Below are 16,279 nucleotides of genomic sequence, written 5' to 3'. Positions count from 1 at the left end.
GTATTTGCCTCAGAATTCCTGGTACTATGACTGTATCCGTGTTCTACTTGATTATTTGCTGATGTTGTCTTCCAACTGTTCTATATAATACTTGCTACTTCAGTCATCTTATGAGAACTGTATTTTAAATGCAATAGTGATCAAAGTCTTGGGCACATAGGAGGCATATAATACTAATGGTGTATGAGAAAAACTTATGAGTAAGAAGGGAGATGAAAAAGAGGTTGGGTGAATACAGTCAAACCCTTGGTATCCGAAGGAGATTGGTTCTAGGAATCTTAGGCAGATACCCAAATCCAGGGATGCTCAAGTCCTTTGTACAAAATGGCATATTACTTGCATTAACCTACACCTGTCCTCTCATATACTTTAAATCATTCCTAGAATACTGATAATACCTAATACCATGTAAATGCTATGTAAATGCTTAGCATGTAGCAAATTCAAGTTTTGCTTTGAAGGACTTGCTAAAATTTTTTAAAATATATATTTTTAAAAAGGTTGGTTGAATCTACAGATACGAAAGCTGTGAATATGAAGGGCTGACTGTACTTTTTTCTTCTTAGCTTTGGAAGAATAAATTCAGGTATAAATTTTAAAAAATCATGTTCATTTGTCAGAGGATATAATTTTAGAAAGATATTTTTAGAGAAATATTCTTCCCTTATGACAAAAAATATATGAAAAGAAGTGCCGTTCCTTTATCTAGATTAGGATTTCTGAAAAAAAAAAAAAAAAAAGATCTTTTACTTGAGTGAAAAGTAAAAGTTAATCAGTCATGTCCAACTCTTTGTGACCCCATGGACTTTGTATAGTCTATGGAATTGTCCAGGCCAAAATACTGGAGTGGGTAGCCTTTCCCTTCTCTATGGGACCTTCTCAACCCAGGGATCGAACCCAGATCTCCTGCATTGCAGGCAGATTCTTTACCAGCTGAGCCACGAGAGAAGCCCAAGAATATTGGAGTGGGTAGCCTATCCCTTTTCCAATGGATCTTCCTGACCCAGGGATCAAACCAGGGCCTTCTGCATTGCTGGTGGATTCTTTACCAACTGAGCTATTTGTTTCAGCTTAAAAGGTCATAGTAGCTTTTTGTTAGTTTAATGAACACCTACTATATATATTTTGAAATTTTCCAGATTATGGAAGTACAACAGAATATCAGAAATGGTCTCTATTTGCTCCAAATTTACCTTTCCATTGATGAGACAAGACAAAGGTTAGAAAAGAAATCATAACATAAAAATTCAGCTGCAGACAAACTGCAAGAATGTATATAATTTAGACAGAGATAAATGACAGAAACACATGGTCAGGAAAATTAATGAAAGATGTATTTGTATTAATACAATTTAATTTATATTTGGAAGTCTATAAGGAGGTTGAAATAACTGGAACCTGATTGAGAAGATTCTTGACTTGTGTTTAGAAACTAATAGGCATATGTTAAAAGATATGACAATTCTCATAAAAATCTATATTGGGGGTTTCCTTTATGATGATCTGTATGAAAGAAGGGAAAAAGCATGAAACCTAAATATGTCTGCACACTCAAATAAAATAAATTAATAACATGTCTGTTAATATTTGAATAAAACCTACGCAATTTAGGCAACCACTGTCATCTGTTTAATTTTTAGCAGGTTGCCAATGTAGAGTTCTCAAACCTGACTTATGCTTTGACTTTTTCATTCAAATGGTTTTGCGTTCTATCCAACAAAGAAAAATCTATATTTAAGGGCAGAAATCATCTCCAGTAAAATTCATAATTTATAAACATTCATAATTCTATGTCTATTAATTTTATCTACTAGTAACTTTATATAGGTCATACATGTGTTTCTATATGTGTATATTAATACAAATATATTTCTCAAGCTCATTTTTAAGGCATTGAATATTTTTGCAGCTTTATAAAGTTTATCATTTTATTCTGTACTCGGAAATGCCTCCCAAATATATTGGTGGGTCAAATGGTTCATTATTTCGCTATGTCTATAAAAAGGAGAGTGAAAGTTTCAGCCTCTTTTCTATTTGATTTTCTCAAATAGTTTTTGAGTCACACTCAGACACAAATGAAATTTTCTGTCTAAAGCAAATCTCCCTCTTAGAGACAAGTGGCAGGTTTGAGAAGAATACAACTTCATCCTGGAATCATTTTCCTATTTTATTATTTTTCTCAGCTACTTACTATTTGAAAGGTACATATTTAATTATAGTTAACTCTGCATAAGTCAACATGAATATTGTGTATAAGCTATATAAATTTCCTACTTGGAAGAAAAATTGGACAAATCTAATCACTTTCAGGGTCAAACAATAAAGAGACTACGGATAAATTTTTTTTAGTCATAGTCACTTTCTTTGTGAATAAGTCAATTGAGTTTGGATACTGGTAGGGGATTGAAGATTCCTAGTATCAAATATATTTGTGAGCTCACAAAGTAATATTGTCAATGAATGGTTACTAACCCAATGGTCACTGATAAAAGTGAAAACTTTTAGCCAAAGAAATCATAATTTTGCTTGAGGTATGTGGAGAGAATAATTGGTGAATTTGTTCTTCCTTGTTCTGCCTATTAGCCTCACCTCTACACTTACGCATTAGGTATATAAAAACTACATAACAGTTAACCACACTTTCTGAGATTATTACATTAGATCTCCTAGGTAGCAATAATGAGCGATACCAGGAGTGGGCTGGAGCTGCAAGAACCAGGCAGTTGGGGCGGGGGTAGCAGAGGCGCACACAAAGAAATCTGTGGGTTCAGAGTGAATGTTACTGCTAAGTCGCCTCAGTCATGTCCGACTCTGTGTGACCCCACAGACAGCAGCCCACCAGGCTCTGCTGTCCCTGGGATTCTCCAGGCAAGAACACTGGAGTGGGTTGCCATTTCCTTCCCCAATGCATGAAAGTGAAAAGTAAAAGTGAAGTCGCTCAGTCGTGTCTGACTCGTCGCGACCCCATGGACTGAAGCCTACCAGGCTCCTCCATCCATGGGATTTTCCAGGCAAGAGTACTGGAGTAGGATGCCATTGCCTTCTCCACCAGAGTGAATGGGGAGAAGGCAAACCTGGAAGACTAGACCAGGAGAGGGTTGTGAAACTAGGGAGTCAAAGGTCAGGGTGAAGGCACAGGTTCAAACTCCAGCTAAGTTTGGGTAAGACATTAGCAAGTAGAAATAAACCCGATCCAAAGGCAAAGCTTGCTTTGGTGGCCTGAATGGTAAGAGAGAGATGGTCACAGTAGAGTAGAGTTTCTCAGCTTCTGCACCCTTGACATCTGTGGTTGGACATCTTTGCTGTGAGGCTGTCTCACGCATTACAGGCTGTTGAGTTCCATGCCTGGTGTTGACTCTCTAGTTGCCAGTAGCACGTCCCTTCCTCTAGTTGTGAGTAACAAAAATGTCTCCAGTTGTTCTCAGAAGGGCAAAATCACCACTATTTGGGAAATCCTACAGTAAAGAAATTTGACTTTCCCTCCCAAAAAAGGGAAGGTGGTGACTTGACCCTATCTTTCAAGTTTCCAGCATGAGGATTCTTTGATCTAATCTCAAAACTGAGAATCAAGCCTTCTTATTATAAGGAAAATTAATGTCCTTAAATTCTTTGTTAGGACTTAAGAGTTCAATAAAAAAACTGACTTCCACATTCAAGATCAGAACTTGTGTTTTTATGCTTTGGTTTTTATATTCACTGAAAACTACACAAAATAAATCCTACCCACTGAAAAATCCAAACCTTTTATGTAAAGAACAAAGAGATTTCTGACTTGAATCATATAAATATTACTTGCTGTAGGCTATGAAATGACACATGTAACTATAAATTATTTGCAACTAAAGTGTGTGATAATTCCATAAGCTGCCACACCAGACTTCTAACAAATACTTCCAGAAAGAAAAAGTCATGTGTACTTCACCCACAGAAATACATAAAACTGTTCAAAAAAACCTCCAAAATTCCTAATGCATTTCCCTGATGGGCTCTATTAAGGGCTAAATGTGACTCCCCAACATTCATATTTTGAAGCCCTAACCATCTGTCCAACCAGTCTATCCTAAAGGAAATCAGTCTTGAATATTCATTGGAAGGACTGATGCTAGAGTTGAAACTCCAGTACTTACGGCCACCTGATGCGAAGAGCTGACTCATTTGAAAAGATCCTGATGCTGGGAAAGATTGAAGGTAGGAGGAGAAGGGGATGAAGGAGGATGAGATGGTTGGATGGCATCACTGACTCAATGGACATGAGTTTTGGTGGACTCTAGGAGTTAGTGATGGACAGGGAGGCCTGGCGTGTTGCAGTCCATGGGGCCGCAGAGTTGGACATGACTGAGCGACTGAAATGAACTCTCTGTGACTACCTGGAGGTAGGGTTTTAAAGAAGTAATTAAAATAAAATGAATTTGCCGGGGTGGACCCTGATCCAATATGAATGATGTCCCTGTAAGAAGAGGAGATTGAGAAAAAGACACACAGAGGGAAGACTGCATGAAGACACAGGAGAGAGACAGCCATCAGCAAGCCGAGGAGAGGGGCTGACACGTAAACCAGCCCCTCCAGCACCCTGATTCTGAACTTCTAGTCCTCAGAGTTGTGAGAAAATAAATTTCAGTTGCTTGGGCCATCCAGTTTGTGACACTTTATTATGGCAACCTTGATAAACTGATACAGACCCTTTTCCATCTTCTCCCGTGATCCCCTTGACTTCCTAGTGACCACTTATCTACAGAAAATTGTGCCACACGACCTGGATGAGTTAGATGGAATTTGATTTTGAAATCTATAATATGGTACCTACTTGACTCATATTAGAGTGGTTTCATGAGGAAAAATTCAGACATTAGAAGGAAGAGAAGCCTAGCAGATTTGAAAAGTGATGAGAATCAGATGAAATCAAGGAGACTTTCTCGATGCTCCAGGTGCCTCTTAGGATTTGACCCCAGCCTTCTCAGAAGACCCTCTTATTACTTGTGTGGTGACAGATACCATTCTCAGCTTTAAAATACAGCTCTGTTATTCCCTAGCTGAATGTCTCACTTTTCTGAAGTATGCATCATTTTCCATATCAAAAAAGTAGGGCTGCTATGGTGCTGACTTTCTCAGAGTTATGAAGATTTAACTGATTTAACTATGTATCTTATGACTGACAGACAGCAACCCATAAGGTTAGCTACTATTCCTGTTAGTAGCATCAAGCAGTAGTCAAGCATGTGCTGTATCTTTACTGTGATCATTTCCAGTCTAACTTCTATTGTTTCTCATTCATTTTGCCTTAGTCTCCATTATGAAATTTAAAGACATGGGACTACAGTATCCCCAAACACAGAGATCTGGTTTAATGTAAAAATGACTTTTCCCCCTAAACTATGACAATTACTGCATTGGGAAGGGTTAAGAAGACTAGCTAGATAATCTGAAGTCAGTTCAGGGAGTATGTGCAAGTCAGAAAAATTATATTCCAATCAAAGATAGTATGGTTACGAATTAACCATGAATTCAAATTATGGACAGATAATGTATATCATCTATATTAGCAGTCACATATTCCATTAGAAGTTACTTTTATTTCATATTTCATATTTAGAATTTACAAATGGCTGATGCCTCAGCATTGCAGAAATACTGAGCAATATTGGAGGATTTTGACATTTCGTTTAAAAATGTACTTACTATTATAAATATGTAATAGAAATAATTTCATGAGCACAGCATGATTCAAAGCACTGATGTGAAACTGAGAATGATTTTATTATTATTTCACTCGCTCGAGTGCTAAGATGCATTTTGGATTTATTTAAAGTAGCAATTTTCAAACAATAATTTATTTGCATAGTTGTTAATACATTCTAGACTACTAAAACTGTCCCATTTTTTAAAACTTGTAATATGATTTTTGGCTTTGCATCACTGGAAACACCTGCTGATGGATAGATTTGTTTTAATAGCAATGCCTTATACTTATACAATTTTTTTTTTCTCATATGTTAGAGTGAAAACAAGTTTTCATTTTCAGAGGTTTAAAAATGAATATTATGTCATTATTGCCCAATATATCAAGGAATCTGAAATTTATAAAATCTTATAAATCATGCTATGGTGTTGACAAGACATTTACAATCACATACCATAGCAAGTGGCATTTTTTACATGAATGGACATTTTCTTTTAGGAAGACTTTAAAATACAGAAATCTGCTCACTATGATTATACAGGAAATAAGCAGAGAAGATGTAACAAGGAGACTGAAACAGAAAAAAGCCATGAGACTATGGAGAGAAGAATTTATTAAATTCAACTCATATCAGCAACTACTTATTAAACAGCTATTATGTGCTTTATATTCTGGAAAATACTGAGTTGCTTGAAAAAATGAATACAAGTGAAACAAGGAGGGGAAGGAGGACGAGGAGGAAAAAGAGGAAAAAGATCTCAACCCTGATCTTCTTCATCACATGGGAGTCTCTCTGGATTGACATTATGTTCCAGTTAGGGGGACACTAAAGTCCCAAATGAAATACACTTAGCAGGTTCACCTTTCAAGTACAACATTACAGAGGACTTCAGATCACCCAGGAGAACTTAGCCCATTTTGACCATCTGCACAGAGTGAAACATCTCCAGCATTTTCTGTAGCTATTCCGTAGCTAGGCAACCGATCCTGATCTGAGGGTGGAAGGGGCATCCTCTCTATCATGAGGCTCTGAAAGGTTGCTTAAGAGGGTGACAGGCACCAGCAGCCTTCATTCACAACTTCCCACCTGCCAGAATCACTAGTTAGACGAAAGACCACTTGAGATGGACATTAAAAAAAAATCAAAAAAATCTTTCTGAAAGGCAGGCACCACAGTGTTCATCAGTTCAGTTCAGTCATTCAGTCATGTCCAACTCCTTGTGACCCCATGGACTGCAGCACGCCAGGCTTCCCTGTCCATCACCATCTCCCAGAGCTTGCACAAACTCATGTCCATTGAGTCAGTGATGCCATCCAACCATCTCATCCTCTATCATCGCTTTCTCCTCCCCAGCATCAGGGTTTGTTCCAATGAGTCAGTTCTTCACATCAGGTGGCCAAAGTATTGGAGCTTCAGCATCAGTCCTTCCAATGAGTATTCAGGACCGATTTCCTTTAGGATGGACTGGTTTGATCTCCTTACAGTCTAAGGGACTGTCAAGAGTCTTCTCCAACACCAAAAGCATCACTTCTTTGGCATTCACCTTTCTTTATGATCCAACTCTCACATCCATACATGACTACTGGGAAAACCATAGCTTTGACCATATGGACCTTTGTTGGTAAAGTAATGTTTCTGCTTTTTAATATGCTGTCTAGGTTTGTTGTAGCTTTTCTTCCAAGGAGCAAGCATCTTTTAATTTCATGGCTGCAGTCACCATGTGCATAGATTTTGGAGCCCCCAAAATAAAGTCTGTCACTGTTTCCACTGCTTCCCCATCTATTTGCCATGAAGTGATGGGACCAGATGCCATGATCTTAGTTTTTAGAATGTTGAGTTTTAAGCCAGCTTTCTCACTCTCCTCCTTCACTTTCATCAAGAGGGTCATTAGTTCCTCTTTGCTTTCTGCCATCAGGCTGGTGTCACCTACGTATCTGAGGTTATTGATACTTCTCCTCACAATCTTGATTCCAGCTTGTGCTTCATCTAGCCTGACATTTCGCATGATGTACTCTGCATTTAAGTTAAATAAGCAGGTTGACAGTATACAATCTTGACGTACACCTTTCCCAATTTGGAATCAGTCCGTTATTCCATGTCCAGTTCTAACTATTGTTTCTTGACCTGCATATAGGTTTCTCAGGAGGCAGGTAAGGTGGTCCAGTATTCCCAACCCTTTAAGGATTTTCCACAGTTTGTTGTGATCCACACAGTCAAAGGCTTTGGCATAGTCAATGAAGCAGAAGTGGATGTTTTTCTGGAATTCTCTTGCTTTTTCTGTGATCCAAAGGATGTTGGCAATTTGATCTCTGGTTCCTCTATCTTTCCAAAATGCAGTTTCAACATCTGGAAGTCCTCAGTTCACATACTGTTGAAGCCTAGCTTGGAGAATTTTGAGCATTACTTTGCTAGTGTGTGAGATGAGTGCAATCGTGCAGTAGTTTGAACATTCTTTGGTATTGCCTTTCTTTGGGATTGGAATGAAAACTGACTTTTTCCAGTCCTGTGGCCACTGCTGAGTTTTCCAAATTTGCTGGCATATTGAGTGCAGCACTTTTACCACATCATCTTTTAGGATTTGAAATAGCTTAGCTGGAATTCCATCACCTCCACTAGCTTTCTTTGTAGTGATGCTTCCTAAGGCCCACTGGATTTCACACTCCAGAATGTCTGGCTCTAGGTGAGTGATCACACCATCATGGTTATCTGGGTCATGAAGATCTTTTTTTGTGTAGTTCTGTATATTCTTGCCACCTCTTCTTAATATCTTCTGCTCCTTGTTAGGTCCATACAATTTCTGTCCTTTATTGTGCCCATCTTTGCATGAAATGTTCCCTTGATAGCTCTAATTTTCTTGAAGAGATCTCTAGTCTTTCCCTTTCTGACTTTTCCCTCTATTTCTTTGCACTGATCACTTAAGAAGACTTTCTTATTTCTCCTTGCTATTTTTTGGAACGCTCATGGTAGTTTGAATTACCTGGGAGCTGTTCTTTACTATGGCTGAAAAAAGTGCATAGGGTATTGGGATGTAGTGGAAGTATAAAAATAGCAAGATATTCACAGGCTGGAAGAGGGATAGTGCGGGTGATATTCAAATGAACCAAGTACAGTTAACGGCACATTTGATGGATGTAAATCATTTACTCAAGGTTCTTTAATAACCCTAAGGTTTCTCCTACTTTCTAAAAAGTAGTGTGAAATAAGATGAGAGCCTACGTTTTTCAGATTTCCCTAGAAAGGACTACTCTCTCCACTGCAATTTGGGGTGAGAAAACCGGGGAGAAGAGGGATGGAATGCAGTAATAATCTGCATTGTGACTACAAATATTAATGGGTTTCGTACAATTTCTAGACCTGGACGACTTAAAAGAGGGGGAAGAAATCACAGGACATGAAATTTAGGGCAAGAGAAACTATCGTTTGGTCCAGCCCCTCACTTTTGATGTGAGGGGCTGAGACTCAGGAGGTGAACCACCTTTCCCAAGACAACACAGTCACCTGGCCGGAGCAGGAGGTGTCCAGCCTGGATTTCCTGTTGCCTCCTTTAGGTCTTAGCAAGGAAAACACAAGTAGTCAGATGTGACTGGTGTATGGAAACCACACTTGTAACACCGTTTAGGCGGCAAAATAAAGTATCAGAACTACAAGTGACGCCCTCACGGTTTCACCTTCCAATTTCAGAGGAAACAAACTGCTTTACTCACCTGCTGGGAAAAACTCGCCCATTTTCTTTTTGTAGATTTTGAAGTCGACCTCTAGGAAGACACAGAAGATGATCCGATCCACCTAGGGGCAAGCAACAGATACCTAAAGTGAGAGGAAATATGGCCAATGCATTCCCAGAACATGGTCTTGGAACAAAAAATAAACAGAAGACCCTCTCACAGATTTTTGGTGCTACACTGCTCACTCTAAGAGAGCACTGAGTGAAGCTCACACGTGTGTGTGTGTGTGTTTGTGAATGCACTCTCTATGCAAATAAACCCATGGGCAATTTGGTGGAAAGATGTTGTATAAATCAAATAAGAAATAATAAATGACAATAAGCCACTTTGCAGCAAGCTATAAATAAGATCTGAGATTCCACCAGGATACCTAGACTTTTATGTTCTGTTAAACAGCCACACGAGAGGTGTACAGTGGAATGACAATAAAGTATGTCAGTAAACAGAGAGCTCTTTGTCCTACCCTTGTTAAACAAATATATTCATCAAAACTGTTAGTATTTGAACATGACCTAAAAAGCTTCACACTGTAAAATTTGCATGCAGTCACTTGCTTTTAGCTTTACATACTTGGAAATGCAGCAGAAATAAACTATAATTAGTTGACAGTACATGAGGCCAGTGTAACTAATCTGGTAGGTTATTACTGAATACGGAAATGCCACTTCAGAAGTAAAATGTTTGCACAGTCCCTGTTTTCTGTTTCAAGAGCTTCTGCATGTAAAGAGTTTCTCTGAGACATACCTAGAGTAACTGGTACCAGAGAAGAGAGATGGGGTATACCTAACAGCTCATGGATATCTGATATTAAATCAGTGACTCAATTTTGTGGCTTGAAAACTAACACCCCCTTTGTTCCTTTATATTAGCAATGTACAAAAAGTTAAAAATTACTCCATCCATCAAATTGCAACTGGCAATTGAATGGAACATCAGCAGGGAACAGAAGTAGGGTGTATGTGTGACAGAACAGGAAAAAACCCAAATGGACTTCATCTACCCAATCTCTCAGCTCTCTCAGCCTGTAGGGGACAGAGTCGCATGAGCCAAGTCCCAGAGTTCCTAGGAGGAGAGACATCTACGTGACTGGGAGGGGAGGGAGAGAATTAGGACATGAAGAATCATCAGGGTTCCCTGATGGAGGCTCAGAGATGTGGCTTCCTGATCCCTGCACAAGGCTAGGCCCCCAACTAAGTGGACTGCCCCCTGGGTAGTCACTGGACTGTAACAGAACTGTGTATCCCCAGCCACTGTTCCCACAGGGTGGAGAGAGCAATTAGCCTTCAGAAATGGAAGGACTGGGGTACAAATAACCCTGCTTTCCTTTCCCTCTATTCACCTGAGTTTCTGCTGTCCAGTCCCGCCTACACGGCATTAACATTTTCAACAAATGTAAAAACTCACCATCAACTCACTCTCCAGGTTATGTATACATTTAGTTGAATCAATGATTAACTATCTGTACAATACTGAACGCTCACCTCCAGTTTCCCTATGGTGTGTTTATGCCCTGTTGCTAAAGATAAAAATCATAATGTTGAGCATTAAAAATGAGTTACAAAAGGATATACATGCTCTGATGCCACTATACAAAATTTTAAAACACAAATATACAAGAGTGTAGAGATTCATTCATAAGCACTAACCCCTAGAAACATATGTAGGAATACTGCATATGAACTTCAAGACAATGATGATTTCTGGAAACGGAAGGAAGGTAAAACGACGGATTGAAGTGAAGTGAAGTGAATTGAAATCGCTCAGTCATGTCTGACTCTTTGAGACCCCATGGACTGTAGCCTACCAGGCTCCTCTGTCCATGGGATTTTCCAGGGAATAGTCCTGGAGTGGGTTGCCATTTTCTTCTCCAGGGGATCTTCCCGACCCAGGGGTCGAACCCAGGTCTCCTGCATTGTCAACAGATGCTTAACCATCTGAGCTACCAGGGAAGTCCAAATGATGGACTGGTAAGGCTTTAACTGAATAGTGAATATTTTATTTATATAGAAAGAAAAGAGATTAAAGAAAAAATATGGTGATGGGTAATCACTATTAACTATGGGGGTAGGTACATAGATATCATATTCTATACTCATTCTATACCTTTCTATATATATGAAATACATCATAATTAGAAGTCCTAACATCAAAAATAAGATTCTGTTACTATTCAGTCGTAAAAATGGAATAATACCATTTGCAGCATCATAGATGGACCTAGAGGTTATCACACTAAGTCAGAAAGAAGGCAAACACCATATGACATCACTTACATGTGGAATCTAAAATATGGCAGAAATGAACTTATCTATGGAACAGAAACAGGCTCACAGACATAGAGAGCAGACTGTGCTGGCCAAAGGGAAGGACAGGCAGGGTAGGGATGGGGTGGGAGCTTGGGATTAGTAGACGCAAACTATTTTATTTTGAATGGATAAACAACAGAGTCCTATTGTACAGCTCTGGGAACTATATCCAATATGCTGTGATAAATCATAGTGGAAAATATGAAAAAGAATATATATATAACTGAATCACTTTCCTGTATGGCAGAAATTAACACAATATTGTAAGTCAATTATAGTTCAATAAAATAAGTTAAAAAAGTAAGATTCTGTGTTAGACATACTGTACTCTTCAGCTTCAGTAAACTACTTATAATTTCCAAACACCGTAATTATCTCACTTCTGTGCTTGTGATGGTTGACTTTTTTCTCCAGGCTTCAAATGATCGGATTATTTCTAAAGTCCTCTAATTGAGATCAAAATCAAAACAAGAAAATTTGGTTCAAAACAGATCTAAGAAGAACAAGCCAAGCCAGACAGTCTCATTTGTACTCATTTCTCATTTTTATGTTCGCAATATAAATTGTGGAATTTTTTTAAAAAAACAACACTTATGTTGCATGTGTGTGTGTGGAGTACATTTGTTGGGGGGGAGGGAGGGTTGGTGGTAATGTTATTCACTGCTATTAACTGTACTTTTAGACACTACAGACTAAATCCAGATTTTTTTAACTATTGCATGGAATTATAATCCACCTTTTAACCCATGGTTTGTTACCATGGAAATGGTATGGGTCCAAAATTCAGCAGCCTGATTTATTCTTTTTCTTTCTCCACAGAGAGAAGATGGATGATGAGGGAAAAGTACTTTTACTTTAAACTAATTGGGTGGCCTAGTTCTCCGCCCTTATCCTTAGGCATAACACTGAAAATATCTTGGAAGCAAGTTAAACCCAAGAATTAACCTCATTTGCCAAGTACTTGTTATATACACATATGTGCACGTATTCTCATACATATATATGCTTGGGGTTATTGTTGGATAAGAGCTCATTTAGCTGGCAAGCTCTGTGTTTATAAACTCATTATGGGTATTGGTAACCACTTGTGGTGGACTGTATTTTCCAAGATGGTGTGCAAGATACCTCATCCTTCAGGTTCCTCTTAAGATGTAATGCTGACCATCCTCTCATTGAGAGGTGGGGGTCTATATTGAATCTGGGAGTGCCTTCTCTTGAATCTGGGAGTGCCTAGAACCCTTGCAGAAATGATATGTGAGTTCTGGGTCCATGTCATGAAAAGTGGTACAGTTTCTGCCTGGTTCTCTTGGGATGCTCGCTCTCATACCTAATTATTGTGCCCTGAGAATCAGAGGTCCCTGGAGAATTCATGTGCAGAAGGTCTAGCCAACAGACCGAGCTGGAAGTGAGTTCTGTACTCACGACAGCAGCTCTGGGGTCCCGGGCACCGAGAGGCACATGGATGTGGCAGTTTGTTCCTGTGGTTCCTCTTCGCCCCCATGGCTCCCCCTTCGTCTTTGCTCACTTCCATTCGGCATCCAGCTGTGCTCATGACCCTCCTGCCCTGCTCACACACTCCAGGCACGGTCAGATGTGGAGGCTATGGCCTTCCACACACGTGCTCAGCACCTCCCTCTGCTGGGCCCTAGTTAGGGGCTCTTCTCTGTTCCGCCAGAAGTCATTCCCTTCTGGACACTGACTTCCTCAGTTTCTCACTGTTGAATAAGTTCTAACTCCTATAAGAAAACCCTTATTTCCTATCTCTCATAAAGTTCTGCTTCCTTGTTTATACTCAGCTGATGTAATCTTTAAATCCTTTAGTTGGATATTATGGTGAAGAACATGACGCAGGGCAAAGAATAATAAAAAGGCTCCTTTATGAAAGGGCATAACCTGTCAAGGCCACTCAGGGTCCAGTGACTTTCTTCAGTATAGATTTTGGTTGGTCCTAGCCCATCTTCTTGGTGAACTTCCTAAAGTACGCAGGCGATATTTGGTAGTTAAAGAAAATTCTGTGCTTAAAATGATTCACATTCTTTTTTTTTTTTTAATGTACAAGTTATTAGTAAACTCAGATGGGTCCTCAGGCTAAAACATACTTGCAAATAATATAAAAAGTGACATTAACATTCTTAGGAATTGATGGCATAACTGTAGTTCTTGTTACAATCTTAAACCAGAATCTTACGAAGACTAGGGTGATGCTCACCTTTGCATCGTGTAGGTCCTAACACACAACAGGAACTTTGTAAATATTCCCAGAGTACTAGTTAAGGAAAACAGACCTGACTAAAAGGCAAGTTTATGGCAGTTGTATTTCAAGGGTACTTTAGTTCCAGAACAAAAAATGACTCCTTTTTGAAAAACACAAGACTTTCATTTAGGTTTGTCAGAGGACCTGAGTACAGAATTATTGAGGGGCCTGGATGTTTTACAAAAAGTAGAAAGAAGCCACACAAAGGGTGAGTCATTTATTGTTACTGATTGTCATCTTATCCAATGAAACTATGCCAAATACAAAGGTGCCTGAGCCCAGCACTGATGTTTTTATACAGGGTGCTTCTTAGTTTCATAACAGAAACAATGATGGTACCTGTAAACTATGATGTTTTAAAAATTTTAAAAACCTTTCTAAAGTGAATAAACAGTATCACATATTGGCAAGGATGTGGGTTAACAAGAACTTTCATATACTACTTTACAGTCACTTTGGAAAATTATTTGGCAGTACCTACTAAATTAGCTGAATATGTACATACCCTACAACCCAACAGCTCCACCCCTAGGCAGACACCCAGCAGAATGTATATGTTTGTTTACAAAAGGACATATGCCGCAAAACTCACAGCAGCACTAATTTGTAGCTATCTCCAACTTGGAAGCTACTTATTGCCCACAAAGAGTAGAATGAATAAATTAATTGTGACCTATTCATAGAAGGGGCTTCCCAGGTGGCGCAAGTGGTAAAGAACCTGCCTGCCAATGCGAGGGATATAAGAGACACAGGTTCGATCCCTGGGTCAGGAAGATCCCCTGGAGGAGGGCATGGCAACCCACTCCTGTATTCTTGCCTGGAGAATCTCACAGAGGAGCCTGGTGGGCTCCAGTTCATAGGGTTGCACAGAGTCGGACACGACTGAAGTGACTTAGCACGCATGTACGCATGCATACAAGGGGATACACAAACTGGACAGACTTGAAAATTTATAACTACACACAATAACACAAATTAAAAATATTGAATAAAAGAATCCAGAAAAAAATGGAGTTCACACTGGGTGGTTCCATTTCTATAAAGTTTAAAAATGTTAGAGAAATAGGAAGAGTCACCTATGGTGTTAAAAATTAATATAGCAAATTACTCTGGGGTGAGGGTTGCTGAAAAGGGACCTAGAGAAATGCTTGGGATCCTGGTTTTTCAATCTGGGTGCTAGTTCCATAGATGCGTTCAGTCTGTGAAAAGTCATACTCAGGATCTGTGTTCTTCTCTGAATATTATACTTCAATAAGAATTTTTTCTAAGATTGAAAGTCTTTTGTTACAGTTGTCTTGGTCAACGATCAAAAATCCATTTTCACTGACTTTGAGGTCAAAAAAGTCCTTTAAAAACTGACCTTCTGAAGGCAATCTCTCTATATATTTCTACTGATGCCAACTGTAGCTCACCCATCAAGGCATAAAGGAGTGAAAATGTATTTTTTTCCACCAAGATATCCATTAATCCACAGTTGGGGGTTTTATGCCCCATAAACATGATGACATAAGTTCTATTAATCTTTCTCAGCATCACAGCCACTGCCCCTGAAGAGGGTTATGCAGCAAAGCAGGTTTGGAATATCTGTGGCTGACCTCCATTTTTCACAGCTACCAGTCCTAGGGCAGCCGACACAGCCAAGATTATCGTGGGTTCAGTGATCCTGGGAGAATGAATGGAGTCTGATGAATGCAACTTGCTTCCCCAATGACAAACAGCAAACACTCAGAGACCTAGCGTGCAGGCAAATACAGCCTTCATTGATGGAGGGGGTATCCTGTATAAATTCAGCCTGTTGGGCAAGCAGACTGAGGTTCAGCCTTATTGACAGATAAACCAAGAGCCTCACCAGGACAGGCTTGGATATTGGGAATCTTCCTAAAACAGTGGCTGCTGCTAATAAGTGAATTAAATTACAAGGCTTAAGTGTCAACATGATATGAGGAGAGGTTTTGAGATGGATAGAAGACCAGGATAATTGGAGCTTGCTTGGGGCTTTGGGTAAGTCAAGTTTAAATAGAGTTAGAAAGGGATATAGTCACTACTGAATAAAGAACAAAACCAAGAAATGGGTACATTTCTGGGTCCTAGCCCCTTCTCTTTGATTCTGTGGAGTAAAAGGAGACCAGTCTCTCCTCACCCTTGTATATTAGCTCTGGTGTCATTATATAACAGATGACCATAAACTTAGCAACTTATAAAGCAAAGTTTTATTGTCTCAGAGTTTCTGTGGGTCAAAAGTCCAGACCGTACACAGTTGGGTCCTCCGCTGGGGGTCTTGGAAGCTGCGATCAGGTGTCAGCTGCCCTGCGGGTC

General features: G+C 39.3%; 1 protein-coding gene across 1 annotated transcript in view; it reads right to left on the bottom strand.

The window, feature by feature from the left end:
• MACROD2 (MACRO domain containing 2) overlaps window positions 1-16,279 on the bottom strand; it is a 2,334,919-nt gene that overhangs the window by 222,606 nt on the left and 2,096,034 nt on the right. Inside the window, exon 9 of the mRNA XM_018056932.1 lies at window positions 9,383-9,464. Within this exon, the coding sequence (XP_017912421.1) occupies window positions 9,383-9,464 (82 nt within the window). The remainder of the gene's footprint in view (window positions 1-9,382; window positions 9,465-16,279) is intronic.

This window comes from Capra hircus, chromosome 13, assembly GCF_001704415.2.
Source record: "Capra hircus breed San Clemente chromosome 13, ASM170441v1, whole genome shotgun sequence".
Taxonomy (NCBI): Eukaryota; Metazoa; Chordata; class Mammalia; order Artiodactyla; family Bovidae; genus Capra; species Capra hircus.
This window is presented reverse-complemented; position numbering and strand designations above follow the sequence as displayed.